This window comes from Rousettus aegyptiacus, unplaced genomic scaffold (genome assembly GCF_014176215.1).
Source record: "Rousettus aegyptiacus isolate mRouAeg1 unplaced genomic scaffold, mRouAeg1.p scaffold_m13_p_6, whole genome shotgun sequence".
NCBI lineage: Eukaryota > Metazoa > Chordata > Mammalia > Chiroptera > Pteropodidae > Rousettus > Rousettus aegyptiacus.
Genome location: NW_023416309.1, coordinates 80,453,510 through 80,472,975, shown reverse-complemented (window position 1 = coordinate 80,472,975; position 19,466 = coordinate 80,453,510). Strand labels below are relative to the sequence as shown.

Here is a 19,466-nt window from a genome sequence, read left to right as displayed (position 1 = left end):
AGATGTGTGGCATGTGTCCTCGAGCATTTTCTATGTGGCGGGCACCGTATACACATCATCTTACTAAATATTCACGACAACCCTGTGAGATGAGCCCTCAAGCTCCATTTATCAGAGGAGGAAAGTGAGATACAAAGAATTACACAGTTTGTTCAAAATCACTCAACCAGGAAGTGACACAGCTGGGACTCAAACTCAGGCGGGCTCAAATCCAAAACCCTTGCTCTGGACATGCTATTCTGCCTTCAGAGAGGGGAGTGACCACCACCCCACTGGTTACAACGCCTGAGATTTGGGCGGAGGAAAGGCCGCTGGAGGTGCTGGAGAACACCTTGGAAAAGCTGTTCGCGGCCAGGGCCGGGCGTGGCAGGCAGGCCACAGCTGTCCTGTCCATTGAGCAGAGGCCAGGCCGAGCGGTCATGCGGAGCTGGGGATAGGCTGCCCTGCACCTTGGGCCCCTTGCCTGCTCCGCTGCGGTGTCCAGTTACGGCCAGCTCGGCGCTTCCCTGGTCACGCCACATTTAGCATTGCCGAGTGAGCGGGCGCCAGGATATGGAGAAGGGGCGGTGGAGACTCTTGAAGGGGCGGGAGAGCCTCCTACCAGGCCCCCACCTGGACCCCAGCTACCAGTCCCCTTTGCCAATGATCCCCTGAGGGACTTTAGGCACATGCCTTCCCTTCCTTGTCTCCTGTCAAATGAAGGACATAGTTTATTTAGCAAAAATGTGTTAACCCGAGGCTGAGCATCATTGGGCCACCATGGCCATCCCTCCCTCCCAGAGCTCCTGGGAGAGGCATGGCATGGGAAATGCAGTTACCTTGCTCTGCTTGAGTGTGTCTTGGGTAGGAAGGATAAGTGTAAACCTCATGCTTTTCTTGTTGCCTGGCCCCCCAGCTTATCCCACCCCTCTCTGACCCCCGCCAAATGAAGAAACACTAAGAGGAATGCATCCTCCAGAGTCAGATAGATTTGGGTTCGAATCCTGACTCTATCAAGAATTAGCTATATGACTTGGGCAAGTCATATAACCCCTTTGAGCCTCAGTTTTCTCATCTGAAAAGTAGGATTAATACTGTACCTTCCTCACAGGTGTTCTGACAAACCAATGAGAAAATTCTCCAAATCATTTATTCAGTGGCCTGCCAAGAGCAGGTGTTCAGCAAATGGTAGCCTTTATCAAAGACCACCTGAGTAAAGAGGAGTAAATTCAAGAACTGCCCTTTGCAGGTGGCAGAGGAAGAAGACAGAGAGGATGACAATGAGAGTAACAGCCACACTAATAATGATATTAATAACAAGAGCTGGCATTTATTGAGTGCTTACTACCTGTTAGGCACTGTGCTATTTTCTGTGCGTAATTTCATTTGATTCAGCACGTCCATGAGGGAGGCCCTAGCTCTCTTCTTAGTTTATAAGGCTCAGTGTTTGAGACTCAGAAAGCTTCACTGGTACAGCTAGCAAGGACAGGCCAAGGCTGGCTTTGAGCTGAGTCCTCAACCATGCAACTGTGCTGGGGACAGAGTTCTCCTATAATTCAAGAAGGTCTGAGCAGAAAGAACCCTCAGATACCATGTGGTCCAAGCCCCTTGTTTTTCAAATGGTAAAATGACAGCTCAGAAAGGTTAATGGAGTGTGCAAAGTCACACCTGGAATTTGGAGATGGAGTTTGGAGAACGTGGGAGAAAACAGCACATGCCAGACATTCCAGAGTGGACCAGCGGCAGCAGCCCCAGTGCTGTGCCAGGTTCACAGAGCCACCAGGCAATCAGATCCCCTCCAGTCCCCAGCTGTACACTGTAGTCATGTCAGCCAGGCCAAGGCCCCCAAGGGAGGCACCACAGGCCCAACCTCTGCTGAGGACTGGTCACCTGCAGTATGAGGGTCACTCCCACCCCAGGCCTGAGCCCAGCCCTCTCTCCAACACCCCTTCTTCTCAGGACCACCCACCTGCTCAGCTACTGCACAGAGACTGCTTGCCATGGTCACCTAGCCCAATTCCTCATTGCGAAGACAGGAGACAGGGCACAAGGAGCCAGAGGCAGGGTCTACTGGGAACCACTACTAGTTCACTACTCTGCAGCTGCAGATTCTAAAACAGCCAAGCCCTCCCTCCCTGGAGAGTGACAGGGAGTAGGGGGGCCAGGGACGCAGCTCTTAACCAGCTCATTTTGCTCTCTCCTCACCAGTCTTCACTCTCTTTGTTTCTCTTGCTCTACCTCTCACATTATCTGCTTCCTTCTCTTTCTGATGTCTCTCTCAGTTTCTCTGTTTCTCTGTCTGTCTGCCCGTCTCTCTCTCTCTCATCAGATATCTGGCTGGAGTCAGGGTCCCAGATCAGGGATGGGGTGGGAGTGGAGGAGGTGGACTTGAGGTTGGTCATCCCTGGACGCTGGCCCTCGTTCTCATCACAGCCGACTTTCTTCGAGGCCAGGACTGGATGATGGTGTCGCTACTCCCGTCACAGTCTGACGTCTCGCTGCCAGGCCCCACAAGTGAGCCTCAAGGGGACCTCATGCAGACGCCGGGCCTCCCAGGCTCCCCTGCCCCACAGAGCGTAAGTACCCAGCACCTAGACCTGGACTGAGGCCAAGTCCCGAGGGCTGTACAGCAGGTGGACCAGTCACCCCAACCCCTCAAGGACCTCCCGGGGTCTGTCTTATCTCATCCACTAGCAAACAAGTCCCCAGTAACTCCAAGATTCAGAAGTATTCAGATACACCCTCTGCTTATCCCTTCAGTCTGGGGCTTTCCAGGGACAGAAATGCACATCCAACCACTGGGAGCACCCCAGGTTTAGGAGCAATGTGGCTCCATCAGATTGGGGCTTCCAAGGGCAGGTTAGGTCTCTATCATTTGACTCTCAAGAGCTCAGCCCCAGACCCTTTTTCCCTAGCACAGAGTAGGATCCTGGTCCAGCCTCTACTCACAGGTCTCTACACTCTGTCCACCCAGAAGCATGCCGGCTTCAGCTGCTCATCATTTGCACCCGATGGCCCTCCAGAAAGGGCACCCTCACTGCCCCCGCACAGCCCCAGCATCGCATCACCAGGCCCCGAGCAAGTCCACTGTCCAGCCGGCCCTGGCCCAGGCCCCTTCCGGCTCTCACCCTCAGACAAGTACCCAGGCTTTGGCTTTGAGGAGGGCCCAGCAAGCAGCCCCGGGCGCTTCCTCAAGGGCAGTCATGTGCCTTTCCACCCATACAAGCGGCATTTCCAGGAGGACGTCTTTCCTGAGGCCCAGACTGCTCTGGCCCTCGATGGACACTCTTTTAAGACCCCAGAGGCACTGGAGACCTTCGACGAGATCCCTGTTGATGTGGGGGAGGCAGAGGCCTTCCTGCCTGGCTTCTCAGCAGAAGCCTGGTGCAACGGGCTTCCCTACCCAAGCCAGGAGCACAGCCCCCAAGTCCTGGTAAGTACCAGAGGTCAGTGGGCATCCCATGAGCCCTCTGTGCACCTCCCAGCACCCAGATGAGTCCTCTGTGATCAAATTCCCCACCTTCCCTTCCCAGACCTTTCCATTCAGGGTCAGCGTGTACCAAGGAAGCAGCAAGCTCAGAGAGTTGGGGTCTCTTGACTTCATTTTGGGCCTCCAGGTCAGCTAGGGAGGGGATGCGGCCTGGCTAGGGGACAAGGTAGGGGAGGCAGGTCAGGCCAAGGAAGTTGGCAGCTTCCCAGAGGCTCCTGAGACAGAATTCCAATGTGTGACTTCTCTCTGTTTAAGTGTGAAGAATCCCCAGCCAGGCCTACACGCCCATATGCAAATGTGAGAAGAAAAAACACATTCCAGAGGCCAAGAGAAAGGGTTTAGGGAGAAGACACAGAGCACAATATTTCCCTCTCCAACGTGAGCACACAGAGTTGAGAAAGGATTAAAGCCTTCTCAAAGGACCTCCCAGTCCCCATTCTTTGCCCAGAGTGGGGCCTAGGTGTATTCATAGAAATATCTTGAAAGCACCATGGAAGGTCAACATGTCCTTCTACAGCCACATCCACAAACTTTGTGACCTTGGCAAGTCCCTGAGCCTCTCAGAGACTCAACTGAAAGAAAAGTTTAACAGTATCTGCTCCATAGTCTTGTTGCCTTGGGGAAAGGAAAGCTAAAAGCAGATTTGTTCCCTGCTCCCCAGCTTTGGAGGTCCCTGAAGTGGGGAGCGCTGAGAGGCGACAGTCCGGGCTGTGCCTACTCTAAACGCACAGCAGCCCTCCTCACCTCTTGTTACAACCCCTAGCCAACCCCAACAAACGCTTGTTTCCCAGACTTAGAAAATAGAGAAAGGGCTTGAGCGCCTACCGGGTGTGGCTAAGACAGGACCTTGTTCTCATTCTGGGGCCCTTTGACAGCTTCCCCTCAGGCCCATTGAACATGACAGGAACCCACAGTGAGGGCATCATATTAGTCGCTCCCCTACCCCTTCAAATATCTACCCAATGCCAGCCCCGAATCAGTCTTTTAAGCACCCCATTTAATTCTCAAGACAACCATCCGGAGTTCCCACTATCTCCATTTTACGGATGGGTAAACTGAGGCTCCATAGAGAACAAGTGACTTAGAGGTGAGGCTGAGATTTGAGCTTATGCCCTTACCCCATGCACAGAGTTCAGGCGAGAGACCCACAGCTAGCTGGTCAGCTCTCTAGGTGACTTGGGCATATCACTTCCCTTTATGGGTTCAGCCCCATCATCTGTCAAATGAGGGGGTTGGACACAGTGCTCTTGGCCCTTCCAGGCCTGAGATTCTATGATTATGGTTATCTATGCATCAACAACCCCAGGGTATACCCAGAAAGAGCTCACAGCTGATTTGACCCTCTGGGTCCAGCTGCTGGTTCTCAAAGCCCCTCGTAGCCGCAGGAAGAGTAGTCCGCCTCCTCCTGGCCTTATTACCTTCCAGTACCTAGCTGCCACCCCCATCCTATCCCTACTCAGGGTAGAGCTCTGTGCTAGGCCCTTGGGGACTCTGTGCAAAGTTTACAATTCATGGGAAGCCAGAGTCTAGCCACCTCCCTCTTCAACAGCTACAGGCTTCCTGTGCCACGGTGAGAGAGTGCCGTAGTCTCATGCAGACCAGCAACTGGGCCAAGTCCCTGGAATGGGGAACAAAAATTCTGAGTAGGGGATGACTGGGGTAAAAGAGCAGAGAGAGGACTCGCTAACCCCCTCCAAAGAGCCTGCTGGAGCTTCCCTGAGCTTTGCAGAAGAGGAAGTGGCAGGGCCCGCGGGCCCCAGCTAGACCAACCTGGCTAGCCACTTTCTGTGCTCCCCTCACCATGACTCTGCAGTGGGAATTCTGGAGATGTGGCCTTTTCTAGGGTGTCTTTTGCAGACCTGTTCTGAAAGGCTGGGGCTCAGAAGCAGCAAGCAGGCCCCAGGGCTTGACTTGGTGAGTAGAGTCAGGCACTGCACCCTTGTTCCATTCCGGGGAGATCTCTGGCCCTACCCCAGCTTCAGTGAAACAGTTGACAAGTCTCCCCGACTTCTCTGTACAGCCCAGCCTCAGCCTCTCACCTGTAGTGAGGTGGGAGGTAGGGAGCACTGTCGGTTCTAGCCCCAGCTCCACCACTAACTTGCTGAAAAATCCCTGCGCTTCTCTGTTCTCTGTTGGTTCTCCAGGAACAAGCTTTGGGGGAGGCAAAGTAGGGGTTGTTTTTGTGGAAAGCTTAAGATGCAGAAGAGAAGAAGGAAGCAAAATAAGGCCCAGCCCAGTCATCTGCCTTTTCTTCCAGCAGGGGTCAGAAGTGAAGGTCAAGCCCCCAGCTCTGGAGAGTGGTCCTGGGATGTACTGCTTCCAGCCCCCCTTGCAGCACATGTACTGTCCCTCCCAGCCTCCCTTCCACCAGGTGGGTCTGGGGCAAGTGGGCATGCTTCCTCAGGATCTCAGGATATTATGTGGGTGTGTGGTATATGGGTGTGCCTATGAGTGAGTGTGTGCACACTTGAATGGGCAGTTAAGGGTGGCAGGGCCCTGACCCTCAGGCTGTACCACCTGGGGTGGGGGACTGAGGTTTATGGAAAGGAAAGCAATTACTCTCCTCTAGGATTGGGTGGGGCTTTTCTGAGACCCAGGCAGGAACTGAGAGGTCTCAGAAAAGAGAATGGGACTGAGATTGAGGCAGAGCCCGGATGTGAACTAAAAAGGGATGAAGAAGGAGAGACAGCCAGACAGACAGGGCAGAGAGAAAAGGAGTGTATGGGGTGAACACAAGGCCAAGCAGACAGGGAACAATGGGCTGCCATCTGGGTCAGTCACCATCTTGCTATGTAGCCTTGGCCTCAGACTTGCTTTTAGCCTCGAGGGGGTAGGACCACGCATGGGATTAGGGGGCCTTTTTACCTGGAGACTCCAAGTTCCCATCGTCTTTGGCCCTGCCCCCCTTGCCCACCCCACTGCCTAGCCTCAGCTTCCCCCAGATGTACAGAATGTCAAGTAATTGCCCCACACTGGCATGGGATGGAGGTTTTTGTAGTAAAGAGAAAGAGAAAAGAGCCCCAGAGCAGCTAAGCAGCTCCCAAGAGTCACCAGGCAAGACAGAGCAAGTGGCTGCCCAGCGCCCAGCTCCATCCACCTGCAGCCTGGCACTGAGACAGGCCCTGCCTGTGGAGCAGGTTCTACTCCCAGCCCTTGGCATTGGCCCTGATCTTGGCTCAGCCAGGGAGGCAGGCACGTGGCAGGGGGAGGTAGTCAGACTGCTTGCTTCGTGGGGAGAAAAAAGAGATGGAAGGAAGCAGAGGGGACATACGAGGGGTCATCCCATGAGGAGCCCAGCTGGAATGGCCAAAGCCAGCCTGAGGCTCACAGTCTGACCCAGGCAGGATATGGGGTGTCCCTGAGGTAGCCTGGCCCATCAGGGACTGAGCCACAGCAAGGTTAAGGGGTTACCAGACCCTAAATGGCCTCACCATACCCAGCCTTGCTTTGATTCCCTCTGCATTCCACACCCCATCCCCCAACAAGATGGCCGCACCCAGGGCTTTATGGAGCCTGCAGAGAGGATGACTCAGGCACTAAGTGCCTCTCAGGTGACCTGGAAAAACACTTGAGCTTGGAACAAATGGGGGAGTCAGAGTCTCCCTCCCCTCTTTGCCCCCATAAAACACCATCCCTGGCACCGCAGCCACTCCCTTTGCTGTAAAACCACCTCCTACCCCCACCTGCCCACCACCATGACTGGCCCTTTCAAAGAGCCAGTGAAACTTGTAAAAGGTGGCAGTGCCCAGCAAGCACCCAGGTTGGACATCCCACTTCCGGCCCAGTTGCTTCAGGAGGTATAAGGAAGGTCTGGAGCACGTGACCAGAAGTGTGCAGAAGCCAGGGCTACCCCTCACACTTCTAGCCCAGCCAGACTGCTATTCTATCACCATGGCAACCAAAGAACCTAGAGGGCCTGAGAGGAAGGAGCTGGAGGAAGGGAGCTTCAAGGTCTCTGAGATCCTGAATTCTGGAATGTGGATCTCCTCACAGACCCTCAGATGTCTAAACCTTTGGCCAGCCCCCCAACAAAGCTCTACCATTGGAGCCCATGACCATGGGTGGTAGAGCCTAGAACCAGGGAGAGAAAAATCTAGCCTCAGCTCCCACTCTAGATGAATATAAATGGGGGAAGGGGACCTCTCCCTTGGGAAAGCTGGTTACTATGGCAACCACTCTGCCCCTTTGACCTCTACAGTACTCACCAGGTGGTGGCAGCTATCCTCTACCCTACCTGGGCTCTTCACACTATCCATACCAGCGGATTGCACCCCAGGCCAGCACCGATGGGCACCAGCCTCTCTTCCCCAAACCCATCTACTCCTACAGGTATGTCCCCCAGCATCCCTGGGTGGAAGGAAGAGTGGTAAGAGGACCCATGGGGAAACTGAGGAATGGAATCCTTGTGGTATAAAGGTAATGGTGGAGTGTAGGGGAGTCATAGCCTTCCAGAGGATGTTGGAGAGGGGATTCCTGCATGAGGACGGGAGGATAGACTAGATCATCTCTGACTTCTCATCTAACCCTGGGGAACCGTGTCTGTGGCTCGCCCCATTTCCCAACTGTCCCTCCCCAAATACGGAGAGAAGTCCCACCCCAAAGCTCTACCGGAAATAAATGAGGGATGAAGATTGCAGTTCAACTCAGTTATCTGCCAGATCTTGTGTACCTTCTCTGGGGCCGGGGTTATAAGTGCCTGGCTGGCAGCACCCAGCCCATCTGAGAGAACTTCCATCTGAAGTTTTCTTCATCTAATTAACAGTAACACTCGACCTCCTGTATGCCAGGCTTCACATGGGGTCAGGTCATCAGCCGGTGTGAGCTCAGGGGAAGGAAAAGGAATTTAAACATCAGCCAGGAGCACAGAGAAGGGGTTTGTGGGAGGCAAGATGATGCTCAGAAAGGAGCGCATGCAATCCTTGGAGTCCAGCAGAACTAGGTTTAAGTCCAGGCTCTGGAATTTACTAGCTGTGGAACCACAGGCAAGTTATTTAATCTCTCTAAGCCTCTATTTATCTGTTAAAAATTTTTTTAAAAAAAATAATAAAATAAACAATAATATTCAGTTCTTTGGCAGGATTAAGTGAGAGACTATGCTTGGCACATTGTAAAGGCTCAAGAAACCTATATTCCTTCTCTTACTATCCAACATTTATGCAGTTGGCTGAGAGCTGACTGGTAATGACAGCTTCCATTTAATGAGTGCGTTGTATGTCCTAGGCATCATCCTTAATCCACATAACTCTGAGGTAGCTATTACTTTCTTCACTTCAAAGCTGAGGAAACTGAGGCTCAGAGAAGTTAAGGCACTCACCCAAGGTCACACAGCTGGTATGTGGCTAAGCCAGGACTGTAATCCAGGTCCCTCAGATGCCACAAGACCCTCATATATCTGTAATTCCTAACTTCAGCAGAGACTATTTTATCCCTTCTCATAGAGCCTCTCACTCAATTCTGTAGCGGGTTATTTCTCCTTGACTACTCCAACTGGGAATAGGGAAGTTGGGGGAAACTCCAGGCCTGGTCAGAGGTTCAAACGCTTAGAACTTTCTCTGCCTTTAGCATTCTCATCTTCATGGCCCTTAAGAACAGTAAAACTGGGAGCCTTCCTGTCAGCGAGATCTACAATTTTATGACGGAGCACTTCCCTTACTTCAAGGTGAGCCCCCAAGATCTACTCCCACTCCCCCACCCACAAGTCCTGGGCAAGCCAGGCTTTTCTAGAGCCAGAGGAGTCAGTTGGGAGGTGGGGAGTTAGAATGAAAGCCAGGGGAGGGTTTTCTGCTCACATGTTTCTCCTTGTCTTCACTTCAGAAGGATAGAACATGTGAGGAACAGAGAGCTCAAGCTATTCACCCAAGGTTACACTGCAGGCTGGAGTGGGGCCTTATGCTGGCAGAAAGTAGACATATCAGTCCTGTTAGGCTTCAAGGAGCATCCATCTACCCCAAGTTGGGAGACAGAGCTTGGGAAGAAATGAAAGATTGTTTCTCCCCCTGCCCCCATGATGCCATAGGACTGGAGGAATTTGGGTAGGAGCTGGCCAGCCAAAGTGACATGGCTGCTGAGACCACAGAACCCATTGCCTTCCAGGGAGAGATTAGGATCTGCCTCTGTGGGCGGCAGGCTCAGCTTCAGTTCCGCCAGAAAGCGGGTGTAGGCTTCATGGTCTTTGAGTGTCCCAGGGAACTGGCTGGCTCACCTGACCTTCCCATGTACAGGATCTAGTTCCCATAATCCACAGATGACAGGAGCTCTACCAGACTCCCTTCCCAGAGACAGGACAGATGCCCTTCTCTCCGGATGGGCAAACACATCAGAAGGTGATCCATCTGTTCAAGGTCACTCAGTAGGTAGGAGGAGTTGCTGGCTCAAGCTAATTGGCTTCACTAAATTCCATTTCCCTTCTCTGCATGCTCCTCAAACCCTCTAACACAGACTGCTTCTCCTGGGGTGGGTACAGGGAAGACCAGAACTTGTGTGTGAGGAATGCCTTCTCCAAGGCCTATACCCTGGTGGATACAATCTCATCTGCTACCCAGGCAGAGGATGGGTGCTGAGGCCCAGGTAATCCACAACTCAGCTCCGCCTGACAGTGGGTGATTCCCAGCCCCACATCTTCCCGATTGTCCTGCCTGGGGATATCTGAGGCTGATATTCAAACAAGATTGTACTTGCTGAGCTGCTATCAGATGAAGATTGGGCAAGATGGCCAGAGTGGTCTGGCCAGGAATGGAAAAGTATGGTCATCTACCAGAGGTTCTAGAAGGGAAAGGAGGAAAGAGGAAACTTGTCTCTGGGATTCAAGAAGCATCAAAGCTGGTATCCAGGGCTACCCCTATACCCAACAGGTCAGGGAACCAAACTCTCCCTAACTCCGAAAGCCTTAGGAGGATCCTCCAGGCCTTTAAAGGGCCAGGCCAAGAGAGGGAAATGAGGGCCCTGCCCTACTCCTCTCAGCCTTTCCTCTCTGCTAACTCCTGATCTGGCCCCCAGCCCCTCCCTGCATCTCATCTTCCTGGCCTAATTATTTTTCCTGGGAGCCGTGTAATCCTTATTTTATGGGACTAAAGAGTGAAGAGGTCTAACAGCTTTTTTTTTAATTCTAGTTGTTGTTCTTAGCAGTTGCGTCATTCCCTCACTCCCAAGTTTACATTTGACTTCAGAGAGAAAGCATCTGTGAGGATGGGACGGGCCCCAGATGGTGAAGCCAGCCCTGTGGGGTGACCTGGGCAGGGCCCTTAGCTAAGGGACAGAGCTGGAGTCTGGGTTCTGTCACTGCTTCCTGGTGTAACCTATGGCTAGGCTCTTTCTTCTCTGGACCTCAGTTTACCAATCTGTAAAATGACCAGGTTGGACCAGATTCGGGTTGCACGACTCTGACATTTCCCCTCTGACCCACCTAAAGAATTAGTTCAAAGATCTCCTGCCCCCTCTAAATATCACTCCCCACTTGAAGGTCATTTTTCCGATCAAGGACAGAGTGGAGCCTGGGGCGGGCAGCCCTCATACCCAAGGTAGCTGAGGTGGGTATCCTGTAGCCCCGTGAGTCAGGGATGTGGGACTGGGGAAGTGTCCAGCCACTGGACATAATTGCTAGTGCTGACCATCCTTCTTCCAAACAGGAAGTGGCTGGGGTGTAGGCTGCCTTGGCATCCCAAAGTCACAGATTTATGGGGCCATAAAAGGGCCCGGTGCCCATTAACTCTGCCCACCGGGCAACACAGCCTTGACTCCTAGTAGGGATTGTCACGGGAGTTGAAGATGAATCCCCACTGGCTGGTCTGGTGGCTCAAGAATTCTTCCTTGTGACCCTAGGAGCCTTGAGGGTCATCTCAACCAGACCCCTGCCCCAGGCCAGCTGCCCCTGAGAAAACTATAGTAGCTCCTGCCAGCCACTTGCAGTGACGCTGGCATCAGAGCCCAGTTCTGCTGGGAGTGATTCAGCTGGCTGCTCCCTGGGGCAAGTGAGCTGGGGAGGAGGGAGCGGCCAATCCTCATTAAGCAGAAACTTCAAGCCAAAAGGGGAAGGGGTTAGTGGGTGAGGACGAAGGGCCCACCAGCCAGAGTGAGAACTCTGCCCACAGTCAGCCCCTGTGAGGTCCAGGATTGTCCCAGAGCCTGGAACAAAGCTGGAGGTGGGAGGACTATGGGTGCCTACTGGCACCCCTGCCACCACCTCTTACCCACCTGAGTCAGCCTAATGGTTTTCACAACTCTTCCTGGGCACAATTACTGTACTGGTGGCATGACCGGGCCTCCTAATGGGTGTTTATTCTGTTGGCACGAGCACCCCCTCCCTGAGGGCTAGCCTCCCCACCAGGGCATGCCCCCCCCAGGCACACTCATGTGAACACTCACACCCACACACTCATACAATCTTGGATACCCACACACACCCAGAGAGACTTTCTCACATATACTCATCCTTAGGGACACACATGTCCTCACACTCAGAGGAATTCACAGACTCATGCCTAAGAGACAAGCTCAGACCAGGGAGGCACACTTAGGGACATGTGCGTGCTCATACACAGTCTTTCTCTCTCTCTCATAAACACACACACACACATACACCAAAGCCCATATAAACACATAAATTTACGTGTAACATGTGCATGCACCCAAACACTCAGCAACCTCACCCATCTTTCTTTTCTCCCGTGTTTGCCCCAGCAGGGATGAGGCCAGCCCAGGAGACCATTCCATAGCTTCTCCCTCATTCCCTCTCCAAAGTTGGCACCAGAGACTTATGAATAGTGATTTCCTTTTCCACAAAGGGCTCCAAGCACAGGCCTGAAAACCTGTGGAGAGTGGTCCCACTCCAGGTGGGAGAGAAGCCAAGGACTCTGTAGCACCCTCCAGCCCTCCCTTTATGAACCACCTCAGCTTGCCTCTGAAGGGTCAGCCAGGGACAGAGTAGGACGAAGGCAGATTTCAGGTGAAAATAACTTACAGTCAAGTTTCCTGCCCGCCCCACCCCACCTCTAAAGGGTACCCGAGCATGGGCTGGGTGCTGAGAAGGGAAAGCCCCAGAATGGTCTGTAGTTCTGCACACGAAGTGAAGTTTTTCTGGAGCCCAGACCCGGAGCCAGCTCTTACTGCCTGATCCCAGCCTGAATTCTTGTCTTGCTCTGGTTTGGCAGACAGCGCCTGATGGCTGGAAGAATTCTGTCCGCCATAACCTATCCCTCAACAAGTGCTTCGAGAAGGTGGAGAACAAATCAGGAAGTTCCTCTCGCAAGGGCTGCCTGTGGGCCCTCAATCCAGCCAAGATCGATAAGATGCAGGAGGAGCTGCAGAAGTGGAAGAGGAAAGACCCCATTGCTGTTCGCAAGAGCATGGCCAAGCCAGGTGAGGCTGACTGGCCGTGTGATGGAGGGCCCAGGGCTCTCAAGAGCCAGAAAAGAGAGAGGAAAAAATCTGAACAAGGAGAAGTGATGAGTGAGGAAAGGGCCTGAGTGCCTTTCTAAGGCTGGGGAGGGTTTGTGGGCTAAGGGAGGTCTCATGGTGTTCCTCTTTCTTGGGCCTTTTCAGAAGAGCTGGACAGCCTCATTGGAGACAAGAGGGAGAAGCTGGGTGCCCCACTTCTGGGCTGCCCACCCCCTGGGCTGGCAGGCTCAGGCCCTATCCGGCCCCTAGCACCTCCAGTTGGGCTCTCCCAGCCACTGCACTCAATCCACCCAGTTCCGGGCCCCATTCCTGGAAAGAACTCCCTGCAGGACCTACTTGGGGGGCACTCGCACTCCTGCTATGGGCAGACGTACTCGCACCTGTCACCAGGCCTGGCCCCTCCTGGACCTCCGCAGCCGTTGTTCCCACAGCCGGATGGGCATCTTGAGCTGCGGGCCCAGCCAGGAACCCCCCAGGACTCGCCTCTACCTGCCCACACCCCACCCAGCCACAGCACCAAGCTGCTGGCTGAGCCTTCTCCAGCCAGGACCATGCATGACACCCTGCTGCCAGATGGAGACCTGGGCACTGACCTGGATGCCATCAACCCCTCTCTCACCGACTTTGACTTCCAGGGTGAGCTGGAGATGGGAAAGGGGAGGTGGGACAAAACCGGAGAGGTACACCTGACAGCGTGGTTCATCCCCTCCAAGTCTCCAGGCTGCAGCCTGCTAGCTGCCAAGTTTCCAGTCAACTGAAGCAGAGAAGGCCAGAGCTGGCAGGGTGTGTCAAGGGGCAAAGAGGAATGCCCTTGCCCTTCTCCTGGTGCCTCTGAACATGTTCCCACTGACCCCATCATCAAACCACTCTCAGCTCTGGGTAGGCTGGAAGGGACTTGATGTTTCATTCCATACTTGGTTGTCCTGATACTTCTAACATTCCCTGAAGCAGTTGCATCTTCTGAGTTTACCTTTTAATGCAGAAGAAGGAAAGAGATATTTCCCCAGAAAGAATGTAAGGCCTCAGAGCTGGGCAGGTCCTGGAGAGACTTGGGGGTAGGAGTCTGGGGAGAGGTTCTATCCATTCCACTACATCTTGCCGCCTCCATATTTGCATGTGGCCAGGCTCACTCATTCTTGTCTCAACTCCAGTGCACCCCAGGCCCTGGAATGGGCCACAGGAGGTTTGGAGGAGGGTGCTGATCCAAGTCTCTGATCTCCTGCATATAGTGGGATAGGGAATATCCACAAGCAGAAAGAGGCAGCCAACACTCCAAGAGCTCCCAATCTGATGGGGAAATAGTTCAGGTCTTGAGAAACTATTGTAAGGAATGTGCAGCTAGATCCTCACCCCAGTACAGAAGTGGGGAGCAGGGCTCAACAGCCTCAGAGGAAGCTATAGACAATAGACATGCGGACTACCGTAAATATTTACTTGACATCTATTAACTATCAGGCAGCATGCTAGGCACTTTACATGTGCTCCCTCATATGAGCGGACCTATAGGATAGGAAGGATTATTAAACCCATTCACAGAAGCATGGAGGTCAAGTAACTTACCCAAGATCACTTAGCTAGAAAGAGGGAGGGTTGGGATTAGAACCCAGGCAGCCAAGTTCAATCAGGGTTTAGTCCGGCCTCTTTCTTCCAGATCCTGCAGGCCCCAATACCCCAGGCAAGCACCAGGTCCTGGCCTGCCACGATGCAGGTCACATGACACAACGAGGATCAGGTGGCAATACTATTTGCTCCTCAGAGTAAGGTGTACTGCCTGGTTCTGATCTGGACCCTTGGGCCCTGAAGGGGAAGAGGCCCAGGGAGCCAAGCCCAGCCTCCTCATCGGGTCCAGCAGTGCACTGTTGGGAAATCCATGGTCTGGGCTGTAGATCCACCTTCCTTAGGATCCTGGGCAGCAGCCAGGGTGAAGAGTTGCTGGGGTACTTTCCCCAGGCTAATTCCGAAGAGCACAGCATCTGCATCAATCCTTCCAACAGGCAGCTTTCAAATCCTCGACCCTCCCCAATTCCTCCAAAAAAGAGCCACAGAGGTCATCTGGGGTATAGCTTTCAGATCATAAATAGGAAGAGGAATTAGAAAAGTTTAGCAACTGCCTGGGGTCACAACTAGTGCCAGGGTCTATTCCCCAGTCAGTTATCCCAATCCTTCTCTATTTAGCATGTGAGAGCCATAGGTTGGGGGCATACAGAACCCCTTTGGTGCCTTCCATGATGCCTGTTTTCTCCCCCAACTAGGAAACCTGTGGGAACAGCTGAAGGATGACAGCTTGGCCCTCGACCCCTTGGTACTGGTGACCTCATCCCCGACATCATCTTCAATGCCGCCACCACCACCGCCACCTCACTGCTTCCCCCCTGGGCCTTGTCTGGCAGAGACAGGCAGTGGGGTGGGTGACTTGGCACTACCAGGAAGTGGCGGCTCAGGGGCACTGGGTGACCTGCACCTTACCACCCTCTATTCAGCTTTTATGGAGCTGGAGCCCACGCCCCCCACGGCCCCTACTGGCCCCTCTGTGTACCTCAGCCCCAGCTCCAAGCCCATGGCCCTAGCATGAGCCATGCCCAGCAGCACCTCCAGCCTTTGCCTGGCCTGGAAGTTCTAGCTGGTCGCCCACTTCGGGCTCACCTTAAAGGTCAAAGAAGGAAACACCCCCTGCCTCCATGCCACTAAGCCAACTTGTTTGTTAGCTAGCAGCTGGGGGGTAGAGAATACACCACCCAGGATGCTGCCCCTCACACATTTCTGCCACCTGGTGGGCTAGCTCCTCACTCAGGGCCCCTGAAGAACAAGTGTCCCGGCAAGAAGAAAACATACTCTCCCTAGCTCACACTCATCCACACTCAAGCCTTCATGTATGACTGCATGTGTGCATATACACACAGTTATTCAGATATACACCTACCCACATACCTTACATCCAGAGGAATCAGAACTATATCATAGACTCTGACTTCATTTTTGGGGCAGCTGAGAGCTGAGAGCTTTGATTACCAAAAGCTCAGGACCCCCATACCAGGTCCAAGGCCACCCTGAACCCTATTCTGATGTCCACGTTCTCTGCAGGCCTAGCCCCCTCCAGGCATGATCTTTCCCAGAAGTCCCTGTATTTATTCTCCCACCTTCATCCCAGCAGCCCATCATGGAAGAGGAGATATGGAGCCTCTCCCCAGGTTGACTGGGGCCGCCCCAGGGAGCTGCTATTTAGCAGCATCAGCTCTGCCAGGCTCGACCCATCCTCGGCATGTGCGCTGTCCTGCCTCCCCCAGGGTGACACACTGGAGGGGCAGTGTCCACCCCAGGACCAAACTGAGCCCAATTCCAACACATTGTGTTTGGAAAAGCCCCTGCCCTTAGAAACTTGAAAGTGTCCTCCCGGCCTTGGGTGCAGGAAGGGCCCCTCCAGCTCACTACAGTCTCATTCAGTCTCATTCCTTCGCCATAAGAAGTTCAGGTAGTTTTGGCTCCAGCTTACTAATTACTTCCAACAGTCTCAGGCAGCCTGGGCATTCAGGGAAGGGAAGCCTGGAATAGACTGGTAAGGGAGCACCTATGTCCCTTCTCCCTGACTGCTTGAAAGACTTGGGATACCCTTGGAGCTAGGGGTTGTAGCCCAGTTGCCCGCCATGCCCTACCAGAGAGCCTAACCACCTCCAAGTGGGAGCCTCAGCCTACCCTGGGTCTGGGGGGTGACAAGAACCCCCAGGACTTGGCTCCGGGCTCAGATGAGGCACAAGCAGATCCCTCAATGGACTGCCATTGTCCCCTATCCTGGAACAATAAAGCAAGTGCCTTATGGACTTGGTTGCCAAGCCTTCCTTTTTGGAACCTTCCCTTCTGGGCAGAAAGGTCAGCTGCACTGACTGTAGACCCTCTGGCCCTGTGATTCCTCCTACCGTCACCCTGGACTGTGACGTTTCCAAATCCAGAGTGAGGCTTACAGGAGGACTTCCTGACCAGTGCAGGGATGATGAGGGGCAGGTGGGTAGGTCTTTTTCCCAGAACTTCTAAAGGATACAGAAGTAGCTCCCCTGCCCAGAGGAAGAGAGGGGATGTCCTTCCTATACACCCCTTCCTTCTGAGATCTGCCCCATCCCTCCTCACACCCGCCATCTCCTCATACAAGAAGGGGTCACTTCCCTGGCTAGGTGATGCCTTCCTGCCCCCATCTTTCCCTGGCTGGGGCTCTGGATTCCACAGTTGACATGAATGGTGCATAGCCTGGTGCTGTGTTCAGGGGCAGTGTCCACCCCAGGACCAAACCAAGCCCAATTCCAACACATTGTGTTTGGAAAAGCCCCGGAAAGTTCAGCACTAGCCCCGGAAAGTGGTCTCTGGAGAGTCAGGGGCCTACTCAGTCCCACTTCAGACTTATCTCCCAGGTGGCACATCCAGGTGGGTTGCTGCCACTAAAGGGCAGGCTGAGAGACAGCCCTAAACTCCACCTGAACAGGGATAGGGAAACTGTAGGAGTCAAATACCCATACATGAGCCTTAAGTCTCAGAACAACCAGTTACTGCTTAGAAAGTTCTTCCAGGGGCCAGGCCTGGGGGCTGGCCAACATTACTTGCCTGCCCCAGAGAATAGCTCTGTAGATCTCATAATACAGCTCCACCCTCGCTCCCAGAGGCTCTAAGGCTAGGTCCAGGACTAGAGGGATAGGGTGGGGCGGGAAGTGGGAGAAGGCTTGGCCAGCCTGTGCACCCAAGAAGATTCACCCACCCCAGCCCATCCCTGGTTATGGAGGAAAGGGGGTAAAGGCTCAATGTCAAGCCCCCAGGTGATGTTGCACCCCAGTTCTGACCAACTCCAGGCCTGGGTCTTGATGCCCAAGCCAAGAACAGGGCAAGTGTTTCATGGAAGCACTTTACTGGGACCCATATCCTTGCCTCAGACACTCAGATCCTCAGTGCTCAGACAAATCTACTCTACACTTCCAGCCTAGGCCATGAGTAGAGGACATCTCCTCGGGCCCTCAGTCAGACCTCTGTCCTATGGGCCCATTCAGCACACCTGCAAGTGAGCTGGCACCCATGCAACTAAGACAGGTGGCAAGCAGATAGGACTTTATGCCTCACTTTCCTTTGTAACCAGACTGGCCCTTAAACTTTTAAAACTGAGCTCAACACTCCTGCTCATATGCTGCCCCCTGCTGGCCACCTGACACCAAGTGTTCGACCCCCATTTCAGGGTGGGCAACAGTCTGATTGGACGCAGGATCTGGAAGTTCCCTATTTGGCGGAAATTTTTACTTTAGTTAGAGGCTCTAAACCTGAGGGTTCTAAAACTGGTTAGAATTCATGGGTACATGTGCTTGGATAAAGAAATCATATCTTCATTTCAACTCATCTCTACCTCAAACTTAGCATTTCCCTCAATTATGAATGTCAGCAACAAATCACAATAGCTTTTGCAAAATCTGTGACTTTGCTTTAGGTAGAGAAATCACGGATTAGAAATCACAGATGTCTTATTATTACATTACAGGTATTTCAGAATATAGAGGTATCTATATATAGTTTTTAATACATAAACTATATAGGATTGCAATATATTTTGTGTACATAGAAACCTTATTGTCCATAGGCTTCGGCAGACAATAACAAAGGGGACCATAACATATAAGAAAGTCAAGCACCCTTGCTTTAGTTGCTGCGTGGTGGGGAAGTAGAGGTTGACTCTTAGGGCAGGGGCCAGGCTAGGGAGGCACTGGGGCCATAGACAGCTCTTTACCCACTGGAAGGGAAGCATCTCAGTACTTTACAATGGGTTTGGCAGTCCCAAGTGTGCCCTGCAGGCCAGCCCAGATGGACATGAATGGTGGGTCTCCCTATAGTATCTGGGCTTTCCTACTCAAACCCAAGGTAGGGTCTTCATGACACCCTTGGGCAATCAAGGCAAAAATATGACTTCAGAGAGACAGAATCTGAGGCCCAAATCCAGCAAATCCAGATCAACCTTCCAAGTTCAAGAGCTCATTATGATTAGAACCAGGACTAGCCCCACCCTCCCCTGTCTTCTTCCTCCTTCTACTGCACAGGGAGGCACTAGGTTCCTAGGGGAAGCGCCAGGAACCAAACGCAGCAAGTTGTACCATTAGCAGCAGAACTAGTGCCAGAGACATGAAGACTTAAAAGGAGGGAGGGGGCCAAGGGACACAGGCCCCTTCCTCTGTGTGAGTTCCAACCTGGAACCCGCTCCAGGGATGAGGGGCTCAGAACAGGGAACCTACCTTCCTTCCCTTCCCCTATCCCCCTTCCTTGTCTGAAGATAGAAATGCAGCAGGCCCAATTTAAAAACTCTACCCAGGAGGCACAGTGAAGACTGTTATCAGGTGGTTGGGAAGGTCCCCTTCCTGACACTTGTGTAGTCTTAAAAGTTCCTCTTGTTCACTATAAACACCTCCTCCAATTCTAAATACTTCTATACAGCATCATCTGCAAACCAACCCCAATATCACACTCCAGTGTGATAATTCCTGACCACTTTCTTCTTGGCAAAATTCTTTCTTCTCTTAGCTTTGACATAGCTTGATCTAAAGCAGGCTGCTGTGCCCACCTCTCTGGCTGCTCCTCTTGTCTCCATCAC

At 53.0% G+C, this 19,466-nt stretch overlaps 1 protein-coding gene across 1 annotated transcript; it reads left to right on the top strand.

Annotated features, from left to right (window-relative positions):
- The first annotated feature begins 2,426 nt into the window (after nt 1-2,426).
- On the top strand, nt 2,427-15,434 carry FOXN1 (forkhead box N1). The gene is made up of 8 exons (XM_016139090.2): nt 2,427-2,555; nt 2,954-3,412; nt 5,730-5,840; nt 7,668-7,798; nt 9,032-9,128; nt 12,616-12,823; nt 13,007-13,498; nt 15,115-15,434. The coding sequence occupies exons 1-8, from the start codon at nt 2,439-2,441 to the stop codon at nt 15,432-15,434; spliced, it is 1,935 nt and encodes a 644-aa protein (XP_015994576.1). The 5' UTR covers nt 2,427-2,438.
- Nucleotides 15,435-19,466: the final 4,032 nt, after the last annotated feature.

Bases quoted from the DNA above. Each gene is read 5' to 3' on its own strand.
- FOXN1 (XM_016139090.2), top strand. From the start codon at position 2,439: ATGATGGTGTCGCTACTCCCGTCACAGTCTGACGTCTCGCTGCCAGGC. The intron at 2,556-2,953 runs GTAAGTACCCAG...CTGTCCACCCAG, and splicing joins GCTCCCCTGCCCCACAGAGC to AAGCATGCCGGCTTCAGCTG. The intron at 12,824-13,006 runs GTGAGGCTGACT...GGGCCTTTTCAG, and splicing joins CAAGAGCATGGCCAAGCCAG to AAGAGCTGGACAGCCTCATT.